Source organism: Gadus morhua, chromosome 9 (assembly GCF_902167405.1).
Source record: "Gadus morhua chromosome 9, gadMor3.0, whole genome shotgun sequence".
In the NCBI taxonomy this organism is placed as follows: domain Eukaryota; kingdom Metazoa; phylum Chordata; class Actinopteri; order Gadiformes; family Gadidae; genus Gadus; species Gadus morhua.
This window is the reverse complement of record NC_044056.1, coordinates 17,823,669-17,848,497: the sequence shown is the minus strand read 5'-3', so window position 1 is coordinate 17,848,497 and position 24,829 is coordinate 17,823,669. Positions and strand designations below refer to the sequence as shown.

The 24,829-nt window shown below is 42.6% G+C and overlaps 2 protein-coding genes and 1 long non-coding RNA gene across 9 annotated transcripts in view; 1 reads left to right on the top strand and 2 right to left on the bottom strand.

The window, feature by feature from the left end:
* Nucleotides 1-148: 148 nt before the first annotated feature.
* Nucleotides 149-16,018, bottom strand: anln2 (anillin, actin binding protein 2). 6 transcript variants are annotated; one of them, XM_030366229.1, is made up of 25 exons: nucleotides 15,823-16,018; nucleotides 15,259-15,351; nucleotides 14,995-15,159; nucleotides 14,582-14,677; nucleotides 14,123-14,295; nucleotides 11,722-11,814; nucleotides 11,456-11,548; nucleotides 10,657-10,732; nucleotides 8,580-9,761; nucleotides 8,037-8,386; nucleotides 6,943-7,037; nucleotides 6,578-6,707; nucleotides 6,251-6,386; nucleotides 5,757-5,945; nucleotides 5,396-5,522; nucleotides 5,249-5,297; nucleotides 5,084-5,137; nucleotides 4,967-4,999; nucleotides 4,831-4,855; nucleotides 4,456-4,565; nucleotides 3,639-3,692; nucleotides 3,141-3,227; nucleotides 2,946-3,053; nucleotides 2,522-2,670; nucleotides 149-1,367 (listed from the first exon to the last, which is right to left on the bottom strand). In XM_030366229.1, exons 2-25 carry the CDS (start codon nucleotides 15,341-15,343, stop codon nucleotides 1,217-1,219), a joined length of 3,810 nt encoding a protein of 1,269 aa, XP_030222089.1. In that variant the 5' UTR covers nucleotides 15,344-15,351; nucleotides 15,823-16,018; the 3' UTR covers nucleotides 149-1,216. The 6 variants fall into 6 exon arrangements, with proteins under 6 accessions (XP_030222089.1, XP_030222090.1, XP_030222091.1 ...); XM_030366230.1 differs by having other exon boundaries at nucleotides 6,943-7,034; nucleotides 15,823-16,017; XM_030366231.1 differs by lacking the exon at nucleotides 3,639-3,692.
* Nucleotides 16,019-16,816: 798 nt separating this feature from the next.
* Nucleotides 16,817-18,443, top strand: LOC115550560 (uncharacterized). Its single transcript, XR_003977913.1, has 4 exons — nucleotides 16,817-17,002; nucleotides 17,567-17,706; nucleotides 17,796-17,922; nucleotides 18,140-18,443. It is a non-coding gene; the product is annotated as an uncharacterized LOC115550560 (long non-coding RNA).
* Nucleotides 18,444-19,002: 559 nt separating this feature from the next.
* LOC115550559 (septin-7) overlaps nucleotides 19,003-24,829 on the bottom strand; it is a 28,488-nt gene continuing 22,661 nt past the window's right edge. For both annotated transcript variants that reach the window (XM_030365718.1, XM_030365717.1), the window contains exons 9-13: nucleotides 22,477-22,528; nucleotides 22,047-22,172; nucleotides 21,788-21,923; nucleotides 21,396-21,541; nucleotides 19,003-21,100 (exon numbers count right to left, since the gene is read on the bottom strand). In XM_030365718.1, coding sequence (XP_030221578.1) covers nucleotides 21,061-21,100; nucleotides 21,396-21,541; nucleotides 21,788-21,923; nucleotides 22,047-22,172; nucleotides 22,477-22,528 — 500 coding nt within the window. In that variant the 3' untranslated portion in view covers nucleotides 19,003-21,060. The remainder of the gene's footprint in view (nucleotides 21,101-21,395; nucleotides 21,542-21,787; nucleotides 21,924-22,046; nucleotides 22,173-22,476; nucleotides 22,529-24,829) is intronic.

Sequence of the window (24,829 nt, the reverse complement as noted above, 5' to 3'; positions counted from 1 at the left end):
CTGAATAATCACGAGGGCATGAGGGACTCAACCAAGAACACGACAACTTCCCAGGCTTCGGGAGGCGTTGTCATTCAAGTCCTCAAGACTTTGCGATGCCAATATCCTACATTAAGATCTGCAGAAAGACGGACGGCTCTTTTCAGGCTTTTTTTTTATTGGTGCATAGAACGGTGCATAGAATTGAGGAAAGATTAATGGATCATACAAACAGAGTGACAGGAGTATACATAGAAAGATAATGATACATAGAGGGAAAAGAGCAGAACATTTAATTGGATAGTACAAGAGATAACATACAGTGCAACACATTCTCCATTGTCCCTTCAGCACCCCAAATCTGTTTCCGCATATATTTTGCCATACCAAACCCTGACTCTCTACTGTATAAGGATGGGCAGGCCATTGTGCAACACAAAACCTAAGATTTTAACCAACCTTTAGCATTTGAAGCCAATTTAACCCAAAATAAGGCTACCACAACTTCATTTTTTCAATGGAGTTGTCAATCCAAGAGTACTCTCCCGTGTCATGCCACCAAACACACTCGGCTGCGTCAGGGCGCATTCATCTGTCTCACCCAAAACGGCACTCGGTCCAACACTAGCATGTGTAACCCATGCCTTTATTATACATTCATTATATATTCTTCTGACTTCTATTAGTGTCAAGGATTGCAGCAGTGTTCTACTTTTTTTTTTATGTTGTTTCCAGTTATAGTCAAACAAAAATATGCACATCTGAAAATGTGTCTTTTGTACTTCAAATATATAAGCCCATATCAGAAGGCTTCATCTCAAAATGGTAATTGAACAATAATAGTTGATCAATAATAGCAGGAGAGATTATTGCCAAAATAATTGATTTCCTCCCCTGCACCCATAAGAGCCAACACCAATGGACACCATCCCAATAGAACAATATCCCACTGGCAAGTGACAATCGAAGGTAATATGGATCCCTTAGGCCTCGACTCAAAAATACAAATTAGTTTCTCTAAGAATTCTGATATGAACAAGAATACACAAGATTAGAGCTAATCTACTTTGATTTTAGCAGCAAAATTAGCAGTGAAGAAAAAGGTCTTAATCTCTTTTCTACTGCCAACAGCTGTCGCAGGACCCACTCCTGCTCACCCCTCACGCACCCCGGCTCCAACAGACTGATGATTGATTGATGTGCTGTCGGCCAGGCCCCCCCCCCCCCCAGGGCAGGGTTAGAGCAGGCTCTCCCTCAGGCTGCTGGAGGCCTCCTGGGGCTGGCTGTGGGCCTGTGTGGGGGTCCACGTGTGCAGGTCCAGCAGCACCTGGTTGAGTTTGTCCATCCAGTCGCAGCGCTCCTGCTTGGTGTCTGAGGAGAACCAGCGCCTGGTGGGCAGAGACAGAGACGCTGGTCTGTCAGGGGGGACTCAGCCACAGTGGTAGGCCTGTGCAATTGATAGAATTTTGATCGCTAATAAAGTCTAATATAGTAGAGTTGAAACTGCGATTTTTTGAAGTATTTTTATTTTATTCATAAAATGTTCTATAGAAATTGCAGCTGGATACATTATTTGTAAACCCTTTTCGATTTGAAAATGTTCCATTATAAACATTTTGGGTATTCTTTTAAGGGAAAATTTCAAATTTTCCAGTTACAAAGTGTTTTTTTGGAGAGAAATTATGAACAAATGCATCATGCATTCAAACAAAAAATTGATGGCTTGAATAATGTGATTTCAATATTGATCAAAATAAATCGAGATTATGATTTTTTTCCATAGTCGAGCAGCTCTACGGTACAGTGGTCCACTTTGAACTGCCAGCAGGCTCCCGTGGGGCGTGTCTGATATGCATTATATATGATGAAGGGTAAGATGCCTCGAGGAAAGCCTTGAAATTGAACCCCATATTTGTTTAGGTGCAAGTCTTTAAAATTCCGGCTACATGGTGAAACATGATGAGGTTCCCGACATTTTTTTCTGCTGCATAAATAATGCAGCAACACATGTAGAATAGGGCAATCTTACGTTTTGTATTTAATGGCTCCATTGATCAAATCTTTGAGCCAAGCAAAAAAACAGCATCATTGCAAATCAACGCCCCCCCTATGGATGCATCTAACCTCTGCCCCCATTCAGCTCTGAATGTTGCAGACCTTTTGAATAAGGAAACCCCTTCCTTTTCCCGTTAGCTGAAACCGTAATATTTAATGATACGGGCAGAGTGCTTGCGGTGTGATTTGGTTCATTTAACATTTTTCCAGACACTTTTATCCTGACAGCTTGCAGTGAATCCATGTTAAACATGGATTTAGGAGCAGTGTTTAGGCATCTTGCTAAGATCTGGGTTATTTAACCATTGTACCCGGCTCTCCTGGCATAATTTAACCTGAAATTGATATTGGTATTTGTTGCACTGATTTGGCTGATACATTTATTGTTGGACTGCTCTTGCCACGAATGTAAACAAAACTACTTATAAATGTTTCATCAATGCGCATTATGTCAATACGAATACACATACAAAGAAATTTATCTTACTTTGCTACGGTCTCCTTGGCCTCATTCCTCAGCTGTGTTTGGAGGTTGCTGACAAGCTCAAAGGTGAAAGGTCGAGCACAGGAGTCCCTCTTCACAGGCTTCACACACAGGCTGGGCAAACTGGCCAGAGAAATGGTGCCCTCTGCTGCCTGCACGCAACCAAACAGGAAACAAGAAGAGACGTTGACGAGGTGTTGCGTATTCCCAGCCCAACAGGCCACTCATAGGCGTGGGCTCCAACCCATGCACTGAGCTGGAACACTGGTACTTGTGTGTTGTGGGGACAAACACAACAAAACGGTTGAAAAGAAAAATACTGCCAGGAAACACTGGGAGTGACTTTTGGACTCATAAAACACAAAAAATATAAATATGTGCATAAATAAGTATCATAGAAAATAATGAATGCTTTTATCCATCGTACCTTGGCCTCCTTGTCATTGGGGTGGTTCCAGTAAAACATGTGGGAGCCCTCCAGTGTGAAGAAGCGCCGGTGCCACGCCCCAAATCCATTCACCACCTCAAACATGGTCTGGGGAAACGCCCAAGGAGTACAATTATAATCAACCCCTTCACTCAGGAACCAGGCAAATATACACAGCAGGCGCAAGCCCCTCACCAGGAAGCCCTGGTGCTGCACGCTGGAGTGGCCCTCGCTGTCCAGGCGCAGGTAGATGTTGCCCTCCAGAGGAGACAGGAAGGGAACCTGGGAACCCAGGGAGGATGATGGCCCACGCAATACGAGTTTATGAACCCTCAGCTATCAAGCCATTGACCAGCTGGATTACGGTGAGATTGAAGTACTCTAACATCCAAAATGTGCATGCCTAACAAGTTATACTCGTTTTAAGATATATTCTTTAAAAGCCTGACATGGCTGTTGGGATCTCTTATGAAAAAAATACTTTAGGGACATTTTAGGAACGTTGGATTTATGATTGTATAAATATCTAATGATTGATTACAATGCAATGGGAAAATGAAAACACACGCACAAACACACGCACAGATTTCCTGATTTAAGTCTAGAACTGGTCAGTCTCTAGAGGGAAAGAGAAACACGATGTGATGGGTGATGGGAGGTGAGAGGGGCCGAGGATTTGAACATGCAGAAAACCTTTTCCTGAAACTCATCTCCCAGGAGCTTCCTGATTTTCCCATCAAATTTCATCTGAGTGGAGGAAGGGGAGGGGGGAGGGAGACATAGGGAGGAAGAGAGATTACATCACCAGTGACACCCAGTTAAGTGCTGAATTTTAAAAAAAAAAAGATGATTAAGAAGACTGGGAGTGAGGCAGTGTACTCTGGCTCAGTGGCCAAGCGACGTCAACGTGGCCCAAACCCCTCACCACAGTGTTGGACACCCATGCAAGTGGCACGTGCCCATGGAAATATTACCTAACACTGGCCATCTGTGCTCAATGTCATTCATAACAATGGTACATGGACAAAAACAGCCACCATTCCATTGTTTCTAAAGGCATATGGGGTACGAAGTCTATTATAACCAAACAAATTCAGATGGGCTCCTTCTCACCTTCACAATAGTGTTGTTTGAAAGTATTCGGATTTAAGCAGAAAAATGTTTAGAAAATATTGCTACCTATAATATCATTCTATCATTAAATGTAATCCAGATCATAAAAATATTATTTATCTGCACAACACTTGTCAAGATTTAAACCTGTAAAAGACCCTATAAGAGTTCACAACAACAAAGTGAACATTTAATGAACACAAAAAAGGAACTCTACAACCTATCAACATGTTTATCTTGAGGATAGATATAAGTACATGGAAATGTATACTTTTAGAAGCAGTGTCATCTGACCATCCCCGATTGTATCCGAAAGCATGGATAAATATACAAAACTGTAAATGTATCTAAATACATGACCATCCTTTGAGGATCAGTACCAAGGAGAGCAACATACCTTATCCAGAGGGAACTTGGTCTGTCCCAGCGAGGACAGAGTGATCTTATGGGAGCCCACCAGGCAGAAGCTACTGGAGCGGCGTGTGTTCAGGGCAGGCAGTGTGGAAGCTGTACCAGAGATGGCAGATTAGAAACAATACAAACTTTATGAAACCTCCGATACAGAAATGATGGACCCTACATACATGCATACTTCAAACTCATGGGTTTCTTCTGTCCCGTGTTCAGTTTGGGTTTGCTACATAAATACATATTTGCTGTGTTTCTGAATAGTTTTACATTCATATTATAATATCAACAACTGCTATCATACCAGATGGCAAGTAGAGACGAATTGATCGAGATAAATGCCACAAAAGAGGAGGCAGCATACCTGTCAAACTGTTATTGGCCCGATGCTAGAAAAGGAAAAGGTCAAAAGAAGTATTTGAATTTCCGATAAAATTTATATTATTTTCGATTATTTATACAATTGAACTGTCCCTGAACATTGTGAGGGTAAAACTCACAGTGATTGTACTCAGGAGCTTCCTTGGGGTGACCTGTAAGTGTAAAAGGCAGAGGGTGTAAATCAAATGTTCCTTCACTCAAGTCCTATGAAACACATATGGAACAGTATCAGTTACCCGGGGTTTGGTGGAGATGCGATCCACAGTGCAGGTGCTCCCTGATGCGTGGGACTGGAAAGTAGAAGAGGTCCATTACAAATTGAATCCAAACTGAATCAAGTCATGTGTCAGTGTTGTCTCTCTTTTCAGGGTCAACTACATAATTAAAAGAAGAAATCATACCAGGCTATACACTTCCACGTCAATCTCAAAGTTGGAGCAAATGTCCTTTCTGAAACGGATGGATTATAGATCAATATATTACAGACATGAGAAATAGGGGAAAAGGTGAACATTTAAAAGAATAAAACACCGGAGGCTAAATCTTACAAAGTGACGGAGGTGGGGAACGAGATCGTGTCTCCGTTTTTGGCGTCGGCAGCTGTGGCCAAGGGAGTTGCCACGATGTTGCAGGGGCCGTAGCGAATCAGAATGAAGAAGTAGTGACTTGGGCGACCTTATAAAGGGCAACAAAAAAAAAGAGCAATCACTGTTATCCAAGTGGAGTTATATTATTATAAAATATATATTAAATTATATGATATATATACACTATATTATAACGTTTATATATAGCCTGCTGAGCCGTTGTGAATGCGATGATGTGTATGAAAGAATGGTATTTAGTGAATAGCTTGACAAACACCAACAATTACACTTTAACTGGACGATGGTTTCAAGGGTCCCATACCTTTGCGGTTACGAGAGGAGCAGACAAACTCCACTTTGAGAGGCAGCTGGACATTGCCGATATTGACAGTCCCTCTGCAGGGCTGCTGGGAGAGGTAGTCCCCATCAGCTCCGGCCGGCTCCTCAGAGGCTGAACCCCTCTCATCCCTCAGCCTGGTCACCTCCGCCAGCAGAGCTGCCCGCTTCTCACCTGGAACCAATGAGGACCAATGATTAACGAAAGGGCCATTACAAAAAGCAATGCTGATTATAAAGGTGGGGAATGTACTTGAAGTATTTGCAATCTATTTGAACTCATTACCCAACGTTGAATAATGACGCATAAAGTAACAGCATATTTAATTACTAATTCATACTAAACCACAATGCTCAAGTGAACCACTAAAACAGTATGGTCCTAGAACCCTTCCTACTCTCCAAGCTTGTACTGTATGACAGTGCACACTGAACAGTGGTCAGGCTGTCGCCCGCTGAGCCCGGCGGCGCAGTACATACAGGAGACCAGCAGGAGCTTCTCCGCCTCGGCCTCCTCCAGTGAGCCCCGGCCGTGGGTCTCATCGGTGCAGCAGCCCAGCGCCTGCAGGGTCTGGGAGATCACCGTCTGCAGCTTCCCAGCCTCCTCGGTGAGGGCCTGGAACGCCACAGGACAAAACAATACACACACAATGTTCATCATGTCATATGACGTGGATCCCATTAGGGAGGACTTTATTATCCTTTCTTACAGATATCAAACATCAGAGAATAACTAATTAATTGAATTTGCGTTTGGAAGGAAGTGGGAAAGCATATTGGATTAAAACAGATTGTTGTAGTATTCACCACAATCTTTTCTTTAGTGTTGATAGAAGGTGGAGGGCGGGATTTCTCTGGGGCCCGCCTCTGAACTACAGGAGTCACACTTTGAATGGCAGGCAGCTTGCTCTGCCTTTGTGTGCGGTAGGCATCAATGCTGTCAATGGATAGACACAAGCAAATTCACACCAGCCACAGAAATACTACAGAATCAAGAGACCCATGATACAATTTAAACAGTTTCCAGCAGAATGAACTATCTTTTTACTTACACTCCCCGTCCAAAACAGTTTGTGGGGTGACCAATTCTATACTGTAAACGGCATGAAGTTATCAGAGAAATGTCGAATGTACTGTAGCATAGATACAGCAACAAGGGATTGTGCTGGTACCTGTATAAGGGAGCAGACTCCGCTGCAGGGGCTGTGAATGGCTCTTCTTCTGGAGTCAGGAGCAGAGACGGGGGAGTGGACACTGCCAGACGCTGCTTGTTGGAGTGTCAAACATGCAGACGTTAATACAATACAGAAAAGTATTCAAATACTATTCAGACCGTGAAAAACTAAATTAAAAGAAAAGTCCCACAAATGTTTCTTGGTTGACCTTCGGTTAAAGGTCCCATGACATGCTATTTTATGCATTCTTTAATATAGGTATTAGTGGGCAACTAACACAGTATTCAAAGACGTTCCCGAAATTCAGCCGTGGTGCAGAGTTACAGCCACTCCGAGCCAGTCGCACATTGAGCTTCCCCCAAATGCGCTGTTTTGGTGTCTGTAGCTATAATGCAAATGAGGAGGAGTGAGGCGGGTCAAGGAGGAGGGTGGGGGTGTGGCCCTGAGCAGCTTGCAGCCACAGTACCATGCGCTGTTTACAGTGGATGTATCGCAATGGAGGCGCACACAGCCTTTAGCCTTGTTCTGTAAATATTCTAGAACACACGGGAGTCCTGGAGCTCGATATCTAAATATTATCATATAGCCTACATAGATATATCATATAATATATATTATCACGGCCAAAAGCTGTGTGAGCCGATATTATGAATCTCAAACGACCTCGTTGGGTTCTCCGACGTTCCTGGTTCTTCAACGTCCTCAACAAAGTGAAGTAGACTGAACCGCGACAAGGAGGAGAAAGGGATCGTTGCCGGTCTTAGGAACCTCCGCCTCTGGCAGATAGAGGGGAGGAGCTGAGATTCCTGGTGACGTCATGAATACAAACATTCCAAATCAGCGCGCTTGAGCCTCCGTTTTAGCCACTGGGGGACCGTAGGCAGGCTAGGGGAAGTCATATTTATGTTAGAAAACCCCATAAATTGAGATTTTCATGTCATGGGACCTTTAAGGTTCTGCCTCGGCTCTCGACAACTGGAAGCCGACCAAACTGATTCATGAGATAAAGCCCTAGATAACCCCCTAGTATCTAAACAGCCTGACTGAAGGATTCTGTACTTGTCGTGATGTGGGACGGGTGCGGTACCTACCAGAGGAGTGACCACAGCCTCTACTGACTTGCTGAGGGGAGACAGGATGCCACTGGGAGGGAAGGTCAGCAACTCGTCCTCACTGGTCTCCAGCGCCTCGTTCTCTCCCCCTCTCTCCAAGCTCTTCTTCTCGGGCTGCTCCCCCTCCTCTTCCTCACTCCTCTCCTTCTCGGACTCGGTGTCCATCTTGCTCTTGTCCCCACTGTAGTTCCCGATGCCGCTGTCACGGTCTTCTGTGTCCTCGTTGTCCCGCCGCTCTTCCTCCATGCGTCCGGCGTACTCCAGCACCTCCTCGAACATCTGGTCAATCATCTCCGCCGTGTTGGTCTCGTCATGGGAGCTCAGCTCTCCTGTGGACAGACACAAAGCAGTAGCTGCATTACTCAATGTACTGGCAATCGTGCACACCTCTCCCCTAAAAAGGACCACTATTTCTCATCAAGCTCTGGTGATCTTTTCTTTCCTGCCCGTTACCGAGTATCCACCGCAGACCACCGAAGTGCTCACCCCCCGTGGATTTCCAAGCCAATGTATACATCTCACCTGAAAAGCTACTCTCGTCTTGGGACTCACAGGAAGTGTTTGCCTCCGATAGGAGTGAATCATTGATAAGCTCAGGCTCCATGACGAAGGAGACTTTCTTCTGAATGCCTCTCCCGCCTGTCGGCGGGGCCTCCTCCGCCTCCGTCTGGGTGTCGTCATTTGGCCCGTCTGGAGCACAGGGTCCTCCGTCAGCGGGCGCTGGCTCCAGTCCTTCCATCTCTTCTACTGGGTCCTCTGACGCAGGCTGAGCTGCTTTGTCTGGGTGGGAGTGCGTGGGATCACACCGGTTCATTGGAGCCATGTCGTCCATTGCTCCAGGGTTGTGCGCAGGGTCGTTGTCCGTCATAGCTCGATGTTCCCTCGCTCTGCCACACGGCTCCGTTTGCTCCAGAATGCTCGGTTCTGCTGGTCCCTTAAATTCCACGTAGGTTTCTTCTAATTTCCCCGTGTCCGTTTGAGCCAACGTGTCTACGGTCGGCATTGGATCCGTATTACAGGCTTCTCGGTTAGAATGCCTGATGGCCTTTTCAGTTGTAAGGGATTCAACCAAAGGGCTGACTTCTGACTCTATGCGTTCATCCATTATGATGGCTTCCTCAGGTTCCAGACTTTCAGAACCCCTCGAAACCAATGCAAGGGCATGGCCATCATCTCTGTCCTGGACGTCTGGCTGTGAACCTTGACCCCCGCTTTTCTCCTGCTCCTCACCTGCAGGCCAGGATTCCCCCTCAGGTTCTCCCAAGGCTTCTACGGTGGCATCCCACTCCCCATCGTCCCCGACCTGAGGATAATGCCACAGCCGCTGTTCTTCGTCCGTGGAAGGCTCCATGTCCTCTTCGCCATGGGAGGAGCCACGGCGCTCTTCCTCTCCCTCCAACAACAGAGCCTCGGACGCTCCCTCTTCGATCGGTACAGGTGACTCGCGGGTCTGCCCGCTCATCTCCTTGGCAGGGGGCGACTCTAAAACACTCTGATCTTCATCAATGAATAGCTCACAGGGCTGAACAGGAGACCCTATGACCTTCTCCTCCCTCACGGAACCATCTTCTTCCTTCTCTTTGTCGTCTCTTTCGACTTTAGGGGAGTCTGGCTCCCTACACATGTTCTTCTCTTCATATTCACTGCAGTTCTCAATCTCTACACGAGTGGCAGCAGTCAGAGTGTCACATGGTTCCTTTTCACCTGTGGAGTAGCAAAAATGAACACATCTCTGCACTAACAAGCCGCAGCATGTATTCGTATTTATAGACATTTACCAATGAGGGCTGGAACGATTCCCGTCAAAAAAAAAAAAAAAGAACGTTTGATTAAAGCACATTTTGAAGTCGTAGCCATATATCTATTAGTAACAGTGATAATTAATATTAGCAGGACATAGTTATACAAGTATGTGATGATTGGTCAGTAGAGAACAAAGTTAGAGACAACAGTAAAGTTGGTAGGGATTCAGTGAGCTGACCGAGTGAGAGGTTGTTCGACCCAGCGTCATTCAAGTCTAGGTACATTGGTATTACGCCTGGACAAATGCCATTGCAGAGATAACATTTTATAATTCAATGACCATTGCCGACATGCATTACTTATAGCCTACTACTTCAAACATATTGAGCCATTTATGGCGACCCAACGCCATAACAATGTAACTCTGGCAAGTGCAAGGGTAGAGAAGCCGGCAGGGGCTAAACCTAAACAACAGCAAACAAGGTCACCGTGAGCCGTTCCTAGGTTTATAAAAAGGCACCGAACTGAAAGGGACCAAAAGGAAGTGGAAAGAACCAATCCCTGAATAACGTGACCCGTTACCCCCCTATTACCAACAGACAGGAAAACTGATTAAAAAAATGACTTGTTGGTTTTCTCAAAATGCCTGTGCTCTTTCTACAAGTAAATTTTTTTATTGTAGTTGTAAGGTAAATCTGAAATTCAATGACATTTTAATTTCAGGCTATAGATATGCTGTTGACTTAAACTCAATTCATTTGACCCTTTTGTCAATGTCAATATCATAGACACTTTGCCTATGTTAAATTGCAAAAAAATATTTGGCAAATATCAGTGGCATGTTATACAACCTTACCTGTGGTTTTCTCCTCTGGCTTCTCTGATTTAGGAGCAAGAGTTTCAGTGAAACTGCCATCTGCCGAGTTATCTCCCTGATGGAAAACAAGTAAGTAGAGTTATATCAAAGATTAGAAAATCCAGCTTCATTTTGCCACTGATGGCAGACTCAAAATGAGTTTTACTTACTCTACCAGAAAACTCCAAATCTGTCAGATTGCTTTGTTCAAATCAATAAGAATAGATTGGTACAACAGTGAATGTGAAATACCCATGTCATGTCAAAGCACCATAATACCATGAGGTGTCACCCTTTCACACCAAGCAAGTTATTCAGAACTGTTTATGACTGGGGAAGTGACCATAGGGGATTTTCTCCTTCTCTTAAGACACCATTTTATTTTATTTACCATTGAAGAGCAATGAAACAACCTTTTGTTCTTGGATAAAAAATGTTATTCTATGTTAAAAGTTAGCCAATAGCTAACTTTTGGTTAGTATCTTGAGGCATGTTAGGGTTGTTCATTACTCTTCAAGTGTGTCCTGTCAAACTAAAGTTTGAAGTTTGTACTGTGGAGCCCATAGAACCATTGACATTTATTGTAATGAAGGTTTAAGAAATGTGAAGCCTTAAAAGAAAGTGTCTTCCAACTACAAAAAGGAGATAGAAAGTGCTGACTATTCATTAAATATTGACATTCATGCTCCTCTAATGCCACCGTGCCTCAATGGGATACTTGAGGCAGTGCTCCTGATAGTGCTGCCCACGTGCAGCAGGTGACTCAGATAGTTCAGATATCTGTTAGACGCTGACTCACGTCCCAGGGGTGCACGGGAGGCCAGTGGACTATCCTTCTATATCCATGAGGCGTCCAGGTGGAGGGGGAGGGGCCAGGAGTGACCCTCCCGTTCTAGGATTTACACAGGTTGTTTTTAAATGGAAGTGGCTGGATTTGATGTTGTGTCCCATGGGGAAGATAATTCTTAAAAAACATTGGGGCTGAATTTTGAGGAACAAGTCTGCACAATACATTAGTTATCAATTAGGTTTGACCCCATAGGGAAAGACAATCTGTTTACTAACCTCAGATATTGTTGGATCGGATGAGCTTCTTTTCAGCCAGGCGTTTTCGCAGATGGGTTGAGCATTTAACAGGCGCAGCTCTTTCTCTCGCTCCTGATTGGTGGACAAACAAAGCAGAGGAACTGAATAAAAATTTATGACCGAGATCTTGGGTGAGATTTTTTTTGTACATGTTTACATGTGCAGCAAAACTCTGCACAAGAGGCAAAACAAACCAAAGGTTTTTGAAGCACAACAACAACCCTTGAAATATATATACATATATATATATATATATATATATATATATAGATATAGAGATATAGAGATATAGATATATAGATATAGATATAGATATAGATATATATATATAGATATATATAGATATATATATCTATATATATATATATTAAACGCGTTATTAACGGCGTTAACGCAAACCAAATTTAACGGCGTTAATTTTTTTATCGCGCGATTAACGCAATTATTTTATAAAAAAAATAAAAAAAAAAACTTTTTTTTTTTGTTTTTTCTTTGGCTCAAAACAAAGAAGCAGTAGCCTGACTGCTATGTTCAAATGACATTTGTTCAAAGCAGTCGTTTATTTGCACTATAGGCTCTTTTTTTGTATCGTCCTGTTTTGATCAGTATGTGCCAATGTTGTTATCAATAGAAAATCATTTGCACAAGGCAAGCCGATGCACTACATCATGTTGATAAGAGAATTAAAATGAGAAGAATTATGGGACAAAAAAATCAAGGGATATTTAGCATAGAAAAATAATTTGCGATTAATCGCGATTAATAATAGTTAACTATGACATTAATGCGATTAATCACGATTAAAATATTTAATCGCTTTCAAGCGATTAAAATATTGAATCTAATTAATCGCGATTAATCGCAAATTATTTTTCTATGCTAAATATCCCTTGATTTTTTTGTCCCATAATTCTTCTCATTTTAATTCTCTTATCAACATGGTGAAGTGCATCGGCTTGCCTTGTGCAAATGATTTTTTATTGATAACAACATTGGCATATACACTGATCAAAACAGGACGATACAAAAAAAGAGCCTATAGTGCAATTAAACGACTGCTGTGAACAAATGTCATTTGAACATAGCAGTCAGGCTACTGCTTCTTTGTTTTGAGTTTTTTTTTTTTTTTTATAAAATAATTGCGTTAATCGTGCGATAAAAAATTTAACGCCCTTAAATTTGGTTTGCGTTAACGCCGTTAATAACGCGTTTAACTGACAGCTCTAATATATATATATATATATATATATACACAACGGGGGACCTAAATCCAGCGATCTGATTGGTTCCCAACTGTTGTATAATGAGCGTATACATAACTGCTATGACGCCCGATCATTTTGTGAAAGTTTGCATATCACTCCGCGCCTGGAAGTAGAAACCGTTACAAAGTAAAACATATGTTGGATGATGGAGAGCGTGTAAATGTTGTTACTCCGGGAGTGAGCAAGGCGATGGAGAGACTAACGAAAGCTTAGGCACACGGCGAGTGAACTGCTCCATAGGATAAATTGCAGGCGAACCGCTCTATCGGATTCGGGGCCTTCTCTCGGAGGGACGCTAAAGTGTGTTGCATAGCGACCGTCGATGCATAGCGGCAGCCAGGAGGGACTACTTTTTTGTATTCTTTAATTAAACGGCTATTTTGACTTTCTTGGTTTCTTTTTAAATGTAGTGTGTCTATGAATTTCGTTTCGCCATAATAGTAACCGTTGTATAAAAGCAATAGATCACTTCAGTCAGTGGCATGTGCTCATTATACCACTGTGAAGGGGGTCGCCGGCCCTCTGTTGCGCGTCGGGGCCGGACAACGCCCCTTAACAGTGGTATAATGAGCACATACCACAGCCTGGCGTGATCTATTGCTTAAATATAACGCTGCTCCCCAACTGCTCTGCAAGACAATAACAAGACTACAAAGTGGTACAAGATCCACTACCCAAGCAATGTCAAAAGGCTATTGTAGACTGAACATTTTTTGCCCAAACTGCCTCTTCAATAAAAGGGACAAAGTTATGTAACTCACTGCAAGACCACTTGAAACGTATCCCAACATTTTTCACATTCAAAAGAAAAACCACATTATGGCTAATTCAGCAACAATCTTGCTCTCATATTTAGTTTTTACTCTGTGCTCTCTCTGTACTTCTTATTTCTCTTCCATTGATCTCACTTCCATTTTCCTATTTCCTATTTTTTAAGTGTTGTGAATTAGCTTTGAGTAAAAACACTATGATGCATACATCAGATGACTGTTTCACAATCTATGTTTTTGTATCGGTCGTTACTCAAATAAAACCTAAATAAATAAATAGGTAAATCTAATCAAAGTTATGTTAGTCAAGGTTTCGTAGTATAATCGTGTGATAAAGTGACATACCTGTCGTATGAAGACTGCCTGCTTGGAGCTGGGGGTTAGGCTGCCCTGGAGTTTCTGTTGGATGCCAGAAACTAAATCCGAGCAGGTGCGGGGACTTGAAGGGACCAGGCTTGGGCTAGGCTGAAAGATGGGGGCTTTGAACCGCTCCATGCGCTGATGGAACTCATCTTCCCCTAGTAAGAAAACGCAAAAACAGGGCATTTGCCTTCAGGTAACAAGAGAGATATCAGCTCATTGGTGGATAGCTATAACAATATATACTCCTCTAAACTATAGATGGGGTTTTGGTAAAGATATAGATCCATACACGTATTGTGCAACAATGACTCTGCATGAATCTATAGCAATCTGCTTGAATCAAATCAGTATCATTAAAATGATGTACTCTGTAATATCGTTTTAACAACTATAAATAGCTATGTCTACACTTTCATTGCACGTTGTTCTGCAGATTCTCACCTAGGAGATGTTCGGTGAAGCCCTTGTTGTGCAGAATGATGGACAGGTTGTCAGCCCCGGGATCTGACAGACACCTCTGGGCCAGGACAGGTCCTCCTGAAGTGAGCAACAGGCAGTCCATTGTCCATTATGCGTGACTCATTTCAGGTTTTGAAGTGGATTCTACATTTGCATTTCCTTGAGTTCACTGGCCATAACTTCAATATAGTGTTGCACATATACACCGATGTTCAACATGCATCAGACATAATATTGTAACCCTATTGGCATATATGGTCCATATTAATGTCTTAAAAGGCCTATTATCAAGTCATTTAAATATGAAGGTTTTCTGAGCTGAGGGAGTGGATGTCAATAGCAGAGCCATAACCTGTGAACTGTCTGTGTGCATAAATTTGACTCAAGAGTCTTACCTTCTCGTCTCTGGGTGAGCTGCTGCACCCGGGAGCGCACCGAGTTGATGGCCGGTGTGTCCGGCCTCAGCGCTTGCTCAGTTGAACGTCCAGAAGATGTTGTAGGGCTGAGGTTCTCCTGACCAGCCCGATCCAGGCGTTGGCGCTTTTGCCCATCGTTACGTTCTGTCATGGATAATTTTAACAGCCCAAAGAATCAATATGCTTTGTAAACTTTTAGTACAGTGTCTTTTAAAATATGACAATAACGTCTATCACACGCACCTGAGGATGAGAAGACATTGTCTTCAGAGTCTGACAGAGGGGCTCTCGGCCTCTTCAGCTGACTGCCGCTGCCTGAGGGCTCCATGATGAGCTCTGTGGAGGAAAACAACTGACAGCTTAGTCAACTCCGGGGGCGGAGAAAGGGGTCAGGTTTTATATTCAATAAGCGATGTTCCCCAAAGTTAATCTAAAGTTAAAAATACCCAATTATTAAGGCACCAGACTAGATAGTGTAAGATTTAACAAAAATAAAAAACATTGCTCAACAGTTAAAATCATACGTGCATGTTCTGGAATGTGATAACTTGAAAACGCCCGACACAAATTTCACAACCCACTCAGGAGTTCACAAAGTCATTTTTTTCACTTTAACATATCTCTATTATCTACAGACAGTTAATTCCATTGATACATTAACTTCGATTCTCAGTGGAAATTGTACATTTTACTTAATTTAGCTCGCATTACCCAGCTATTCGGTAGCGACACTGCAAATCTCCGTAGCTCTAACGTTACCCATAGAAAAGACAAAGCTCGTCAGTTAGTCAGCTAAGCTCTGCTTACCCGAAAATATGTAGAGACAATATTCCAGTCACCAGGAACTATTCTACACGGACTTGGGATAGCTACCTGAAATAATTTTGAAATATATAAATCAGTTTGATGTTCGACACATGACTACGTCCAGTGACTGCGCTTCAAACTTTGAATTTCAGCGGGTCTTCTGACGAGCAGCCGAGTACAAACAAACGAGACGTCTTCTTCTTCTATTGTGGGGATTCTTGTAGTTTAAACGTGGCGAGGAGTATTACTGCCCTCTGCAGGGGAGACTAAGAATTACATATATAAACAAAAACAAGCACGCAAGCGCACACAAATTAACACACGCACGCACGCACGCGCGCGCGCGCGCACGCACACACACACACACACACACACACACACACACACACACACACACACACACACACACACACACACACACACACACACACACACACACACACACACACACACACCACCTAATCCCTGATCTTGCTCATATATATCACTCTGCCGAGAAGAACATTAAAATCAATCGCTTGCCCTCTTCATAATCGATCTTCAGAATCATCTCTAATTCCCCGACGGCTGAAACCAGAGCCATCACAAAATCCCTTCCCGGCAGCTTCCCAATCGAAAATATAACAGCAGAAGTTTCCTCTATAATACTGTTGTGCTTCAACCCCACACATTAAATGTTCTACCTATCAGGCTCTTGTCCATTTTTATCCACAACAGCTACAACCCCCTCCAGTGCCCTTTCTTTGGTAAGGCAGATCACACCTCCATTCTTCTCCTACCAACAAACACACAACATCTAAAAATGGCAAAACGTTATGTCGCCACATAGTTCCAGATGTTCTGTATTGCAGCTGATGGGAACATTGATCAATAAACAGAATCTGACACAGCACACATCTCCAAGTTCGTGGAAGATGTCGTACCGAGAGTTTATGAACTTCCCCATTTAAAAGCCTGGGGATAATGGTGATGGTCAGACATACCTCAGCCTATAGCTCTGGGGACCTTGAGGAAGTCAAGAAAACCATAAGACACACCAAAATAGACAGCAGCTACCACAGCCCTGACCCCAGGCCCAGATGCATGTGGGCTCTCTTTCGATTCCCCAGAGAGAGGAACAGTAGTGACGCCAAGCCCACTGACTCCCGAGGAGCTCAACTCCTTCTGCAAACGCTTTGAGGTAAGCAACACCATTCCCACTGCTAGCTGAGGACCAGGAAGACTGCACTGTGTCCGTGAATATGGCTGATGTGTGGAGGTTATATAAAGGAGTAAAGTCACCAAGGCCAGACTGTATTCCGGGCCGTGTCCTCAGACTGTGAAGCCACCAGCAAGCAGGGGTATTCAGTTCACCTCTATAGGTGACCTCGCCCAGAACTAGGCTGCAGTCCCCAACTGACTTGATACATCTTAAAATAAAATAAAATACCTAGAGCTTGAATGGTCCTTTAATTACACGTCAAAAGGCTATTCAGAAAATAAGTCAAGAAGGACATGCAAGGATTCTTGAAAAGGGGAAGGAAGAGAGCAATGCCTTCAGGAACCGCAGAGCCCATACATCTGAGGTGCAAATGTAGCCTCTGCGTTAAAATAACTGATGCCATTTTGCTAATATCACGGTATTAGCATTTGAGTTATGTTCTGATAACAGGAATATCCATTTCAAAGTAGGCCTATTCTAGGGAATTTCCAATGCTGTCAAATGTTGGCTGCTCATCACTTCTGCAATAATCAGTATATATAGGAGCAGCAACCAAAGGAAATCTATACTTCTTTGAAAATCTCATTCAAAGTCAGAAGATAATCAAGTTTTGACTCAACACACAATGAAGATTTTGTGCTTAGTTCTTGGACTGCTGCTGCTGACTATGTACTCTGGAGCAAGTAAGTGCAACCTTTAATCAGAATAATTTATGATGATGACATTTTATGTGTAGGGTTGCTTACCTTTGATTCTTTTTTCTTTATTACAGCTGCTGGGATTAGCTCAATGAGATCAAACAAAAACTGCTGCAATGATTTCAAAGTAAAACCTATTAACAAGAAAAATATTGCCTCCATCAATAAAATTCCGTTGTACTGTAAGCAATATGGATTCAAGTAAGTGGTTCAATAATAATTGTGACCTTTTTTGTTGTTTCTTTCTTAAATGTTTACCGTTTAATATATTAGCATTTCAAGGTATACATTTGTATTTTTAGACAATAAGTCAAATGTTAAATAAAGACAAACAAACCATGGTTTTCTACAGGCTATTTTAAACCTTTTTTTTCATCTTCTTGACACATAATCTCTTCCAACATACCTCTTCCAACAGAGTAAAATATCCAAACGGAAAAGGAATTTGCTACCATCAGGATGACAAATGGGCTCAGAGGATATACAAGCAATTCAACCATGCCAACTGAAGATCCTTTTGAAGAAACAATGGGAAAGAGCAAAAACAAAAGCAACAGCTATCAATATTGTTGAGATCTTTTGCATTATTGCAACAGCTGCATTACAACTATTAACATAATTATTTTCCATGCAATGCTAAATCCAAGTCAAAAATTGATCTAAAATTGCTTGGTTTGACCAATTTTCAAATTTCCCTAAATAAATGAGAGATTAAAATTGAAGAATTCCATGTTTTTTCTTACATCCTTTAAAAGAGATTATCACAACGAGGCATAATTTGGTTCCTATTTTGCACAAGGAGTTGTTGTACGCAATGTTGTTTATCTTGTGAAACATATTGGACAAAGACAATACAGGCCTATGCCCACTGAATTAAACAGTTTGCTTCATGCAGTGCTCAACTAAGTTCACGTTCATATTAGTTAACAAATTATAATAGCGCATGGTCAGCATGCTCTGTAGAAACTTTCAAGTGTGCAATTGAAACGGTCCACATTTTTGTAAAATCAACAATACAGGGAAAGAATTATGGGCACATTCATTGATGAACATGTCTTGAAGGTGGGATGCCTAGTATAAAATATCTGGCAAACATGAACCAGAATTATAGCTCGAGTATCACTTAATGTGTTTGCAGAATTCAGTAGTCTTGTCATCTGAAGCCTTCTTTGAAGGTTTACTTTTTAACGGGGTCAGATCTGGTTTGTGATTCGTCTGGTCTTGAGTCACATTTTCATTCCAGCAATAAATGCCTTCAAAAACCAAACATCAAGCCCTGGATGTTGAAGCATAACCTTTCATCTTTAATATTAATCATGTACAGTTAGCGAACAGGCAATGAAACAAAGAAAATAAAACAAAAAGTAACCTTGTAAAAATGCATTATTATTTTAAAGAAATCCTCTTAATCGTTCATGGTAACCAGTGGTTTGGAAATTAAGTTGCGTAAGAACATTGGAGAGAAGAATACGGTCCGAGGTTTAACCAAACGTAGTCCTAATGACTTAGTTATATGAGCCCAGCATTCCTCCTCAAAAAGCAGATGCCCTTTGAGTAAGAGGGGGTCATTGGCATATACTTGTTTTTTGTGTATTCATTTGAGTGTCTTTTGGCTTCCCTGACAAAGTTAAGGGTTGAATTCTGACAAATCAAAGAGAAAACAAAACCAACCAGCTAACCACAATAATAATAATACTTATATTAACAATGTGCAGCAGTTTAACACTATACATGCCCACAACTGAACTGCAAAACAAAGAGAAGATGTTTGTGAATAAATGTAGGTTTGATCTTTTTCCAATGCATAGCTGGAGTCCTGACTACAGTTACCAACAACATAAACCGGTTGCTAGATTTCACCCATTCATACTGACCATAATCACCAATATCATTATTGTATACCTTTTGGAACAGGAATGTCAAAATTTCTCAGGATTTTACAGTGTGCTGCTTTTAACTGTTACCCCAATCAATAGAAAATTAACTCAAAATAGCTCTCAGGCTGACAGTAAATCGTAAATAAGAAAAGTGAAGTTATGTGTGCACCGAAGAAAAAGGGAGGTTTACTGCAGTCAAGGAAAGTGGCACATTTCATTAAGATTTTGGATTCACTTGTCAATGAAAGCATGAATGACTGCACTGACATGTCAGAATGCGGAAGGGGGCTTTTTGAGAGGACTGAATTTGACAATATCCACCACTTAAATCACAATAAAACGTTGATGTAACCACTGTAACCAGTTATTGGACACCAATGCAGCTTTCACATACCTATTGGAAACATTTTGGGAAAATGGTCAATAAAATAAAAGAAAACCACTTTGTTATGTTACCAACAAATTTTATAACGACTCAGTTTTACAGATTAAATTCTCCATATTCTTTATCGTAAAAATAACAGCGTAATATTAACCTCAAAAACAGGGTTTCCTTAAAAGCACACACACAATGAGTCAGCATACAGGTAGAAACATATACACTCACCACACACACACACACACACACACACACACACACACACACACACACACACACACACACACACACACACACACACACACACACACACACACACACACACACACACACACACACACACACACACACACTTTATCTAGCTAGTTAGCACATTAATTTACACCACCTGAATCAAATTAACTCAGTGGCATACATTTAACCCTCAAATCACACTATTCTTACAGTGTGTATTTAACGTGCACAGGTACCACAGGATGTCTGCAAGGAATGTCTGGAGTACACATGCATTGTGGTTTATTCCTGTGCACTTTGAACGATTTGGAGATGGTGCCTCATGTGTGTATTATGACAACAATGAGAGAAGACTACATAGGATGGGATAGGTATAGCTGTCTGTGGATTTACAGAACATCTAACTTGACACATCACTAGCATATGTAAAATATGACCATGCATGGACCCTGCCATGTGTTGCTCCACAGCTCAGAGGAAGTCACCGTTCCTCATTGTCAAATTGTAGCTCAGCATTGCAAAATCATGCAATCAAATCAAAACCAAATAAAGTCTGACGATGTGGCTGGCCGACTGCTCACCATATACGGTAGAATAATACACATTGAGATGTGGGGGAAATGTTTTGCATACGAGAAGCAAACCGCTGCACCAGATGTGCTTCAGGTAAAAAAAACGACAATGCAAATTGTATTATCAGATTGCGCTGCAGCAATGTTTTAGACTTTATGTTTTCACATGTTCCCGTGAGTGTTTTGGGGGTCGGAGATAAAGGGGGTGTAGGCTGGGGGGTTCTTAGGGGGAAACGGGGAACATTAGCTAGAGGGAAACCGAATAACTCTTCATCTCTTAAAAGATTTTGCCCTTCTTCTTGTTCTTTTCCATTGTCCTGAAAAAAATAGAAAAATACAATTTAGCCTCAAGAGTACACAAAGGTCACCCTAATGGGCCCAGGTTCAGCAAATAAAAGCGATTCTGTAGATGAGGTTGAGTGAATTAACGTAAAAATAATAATACAGGGGAACCACGCCGTCGCACTTGTTTAACAGCTTGTCAAATGCCTTGATAAGAATGAGGTTGGCATTCTGTATTTCAACCTCATTTTCGTATCATCATCGCAACTTTTGAACCAACCACTCAAAGCCAGTTTACGAGGCAGCCAGTCATGCATGACATCTACTCACTTGGAGGCATCCAGCTTCTGCTGCTCCAGGATTCTCTGTTGGGCCTCCCAGTTGACCTTCTCATCCTCAAACACGCGTCTCTTCTCATCCAGCTCCTTGTACTGCGCATCCAGGTTCTTCTTCATCTGTTCGTGACGCCTCTCCAGCTGACATAGGCAGGAGGAGGGGAGTGAAAAGCAATGTTTGCATTAAAATGGTGTACACGCTTATAAAGGTGAACCCTCCCGTAGACTCTTCCTCGCAGATTTAATATTCTCTCACTTAAGCACAAGGCACTACAGCCACACACAGCCACACACAGCCACACACACACACACACACACACACACACACACACACACACACACACACACACACACACACACACACACACACACACTTTCTGAACCCACCTCGGCCTCAGAGTCCTTCAGCTTCTGCTTCTTCTCCTTGACTTTCATGTCGAACACTTGCTCCATCTCCGTCTCCATCTTCTTCATCTTCATGACGTGTTCCCGCCGCTCCTCCTCCATCTGAGCGAGGGGGCTCCTGCGGACGCAAACATGTTGGAGGGTCAGTGAAATGAGCCAATCAGCCCAGCGGTGGGGTTGTTCTGAATCATCAGCCAGAGACGGAGCCGACGGTTCATGGGTGACAGCGGCGGAGGCCTACTTGGTGAGCGTGCCCCTGGCCTTGGAAGCGTCCACCCCGTTGCAGGTGACCGCCGCTAGCTTCCTGCTGCGGTAGTTCTCGTAATGGACGTTGTTGGTGACGTCCTTCAAGTCCTGCATGTGTGTCCTACGGGGCACGGCGTGTGCAGCAGGAGAGGGAGGAAGAACAGAAAGGAGAGGTAAAAGGAGTGCGAGGGCCGTGGGAGGAAGATGGACATGGCAAAGGTGGACGGAGGGGGTGAATGGACAGGATACAATGTGGAGAGGAGGTGAGAAGAAGCATAGGGGATGAGAGTAGAATGAAACAAAACATCAGTCAGTAAACAGGTCCCATGGCCCTTTGCTTGATCGTCTGTCCGGAAACGTTGAAAACGACAATACAACGAAAATACAGCAATTGAAGTCAACCGAATAGTACGGGAAAGGCTTACCTGATGAGCATGTTTCGCAGCACGGTGAAGTCGCAGTGTTCGCCGTTCTCCACTGTAACACAAGTGCAAAAGAATGAAAACAATTATAAAAGAGAAAAAAGGCTTATGTTGCAGTAGCAGGACTTAAGTTGATCCTGTGTAACTTATCATTAGGGAGTTATTAGGATGTCATTAGAAATGCAATGACGGTGGAATGATATTATTCGTGGTGCTACATGTAACTCAGTGATAAGCACGATGACGCCGCATGCTCTATCGGGTACTCAGTCATAGGATGTACAGCAACAAAGCAGATGTAGATTAGTGCAAGCTATGTGTGGGGAATTCTTGATTGACCGCTGTGCTATCTGCCTGTTGAGTGTTAAGAGAACGGCCCAGTCCAGATGCAGGTGTGTATATAATTTTTATTTTGGGTGGTTGAGAGCCATCGAAAAGTGTGCAATGCGAACATAACAACACATGTTAATTATTGCCATCTCATTTTTATGATTAAGAACAGCACCATTCTAGGCTCACTTTGGAAACATAAAAAAAGACAGCTGGCATTTGTTTACTATTGTGACACAACCCTTTAAACAGGAGTGACACCCAATTCATGACACTAAAAAAAGGAAACAGTATTGAGGAAAAGCAGATCATACAATCGTAATGTTAAACCCATTGTAAACATGGCTCTGTTAAGACAGCAACGTGTTTTGTCAATTTTATGATTTGATTTCAGCACTGCAAATTCGTGAAAAGGATTGTAAATAAACCGGTGGCCGAGGATATATGAATTGCCGAAAAGGAAGAAGGAGCCTCTCTTGTCTAAAATTATTGGACGCCGCTCCTTTTATAACTAAATAACCCAGTGGCGGCAAATGGACGGCCGGGGCGGGCCAATAAGGAGGACACCTTACCATTGATGAAGCTTATAGAGTCCTTGGCCTCCCAAGCCAGCCACTGACCTCCACTCTCTTCTAGCTGAGGGACGTCTGACGAAGGGGAGGGGTACGGTTTCTCAGTTACTGTCACACCCAGTGGAGGGGCCAAAATCTGGGCCCTGGGGCCATGCCGCTACTAGTATGGCCCAGAGTTGGCCCGACTCAACACCGTGACCTGCATGTGTTTAAGACTGACTGGCTTAGGAGGAGAACACAAGGTACCAGGTAGGGGTGGGGATCTGTTCTATAAACTACCGGAAAGGAGAGGCGGAGGGGCCACTGGGGGTTGGGGGACAATACCGTCGGGGCTGTGATCAACTTTTTTTATGTTGTCGAAAGGAACAAGATACCTCACGCATGTAGAAAGAGGTTTCCTTTCAATCCAGTGCATATTTAAAGGACTGGTTCGTGCCTATTTTGGTCTAAAACCTGATTCGAGAGCAAATACACTATTGTTTTGCAAAAATATTCAGTATTGTGGTAGTTGTGTTTTTCCTGTAGCGGTCCCTGCTGGGCTATGATGGAAGCACACGGGAGGAGGCAACGTGGTACAAAATTTAGGTTACTTTTGAAACTCTATATTTCCGTGAACCAAACACCTGCACGTGATGGCGTGGTGCTGCTGGACAACCTGACCTCAAGCTGTAGCTTACTACTTAGGAGAATAATGGACGTCTCCCTGTGATAAGACAGACAATGGTTTGACAATCTGCAGTCCAGCTGTGGCAATAAACTGAAACCTAACTTGCAATCGTTGCACACGGCTTTGGTATTGACGCTTAGGCAAACCGGTCCTTTAATTCTTGGAAGTTGAGAGGGTATTCTGGCTCCTCTTAAGAGTTTTTGCAGAGTATGAATTCCTATTTTTTTTTAGAATGATCCAAGCCATGTCAGCATGTCTCAGACTCCAAACGAGGCAAACGGACACCTACCGACCCCTGCCCCAGGAACTTGATATGAAGTTAAAGACAGTGAGAGACTTGAGCTTGTCCCATTTTCAGTTTTTGGTAAATCCTTGAAACTGAAGGCATGTACAACCGTAACTGAGGCCAAAGTCATGCAGTTCGGTTAAATATTTTTGCAATCACTGTCCCGGTTAAGGGTCGCAGGCAAAGTAAAAAGCCTAAGTGGATGTTCCAAAATATTACTTTTAAAAAATGATTCTTAACGTTAACAAAACGTAATTGGAGAGTAGGGCTGCTCGATTATGTGAAAAATCATAATCACGATTATTCAAACAATTATTTTTGAGTTTGAAACGGTTATTTACTCAGCATGTCTCTCCGGATTTTGAAAGAACTTTGAAATTTTGCCTTTAAGAAATACACAAAATGGTCAAAAAGAAATTGTTCCAATCTAAAATGATAAACAGACATGTATCCAGCTGTTCTGCCCTCTCTATAAAACATTAAAAAAACAAGATCAATATT

Bases quoted from the DNA above. Each gene is read 5' to 3' on its own strand.
- anln2 (XM_030366229.1), bottom strand. From the start codon at position 15,343: ATGGAGCCCTCAGGCAGCGGCAGTCAGCTGAAGAGGCCGAGAGCCCCT. The intron at 6,387-6,577 runs GTGAATACTACA...GTGGCGTTCCAG, and splicing joins ACACTAAAGAAAAGATTGTG to GCCCTCACCGAGGAGGCTGG. The intron at 3,054-3,140 runs GTGAGGGGCTTG...GCGTTTCCCCAG, and splicing joins TGCAGCACCAGGGCTTCCTG to ACCATGTTTGAGGTGGTGAA.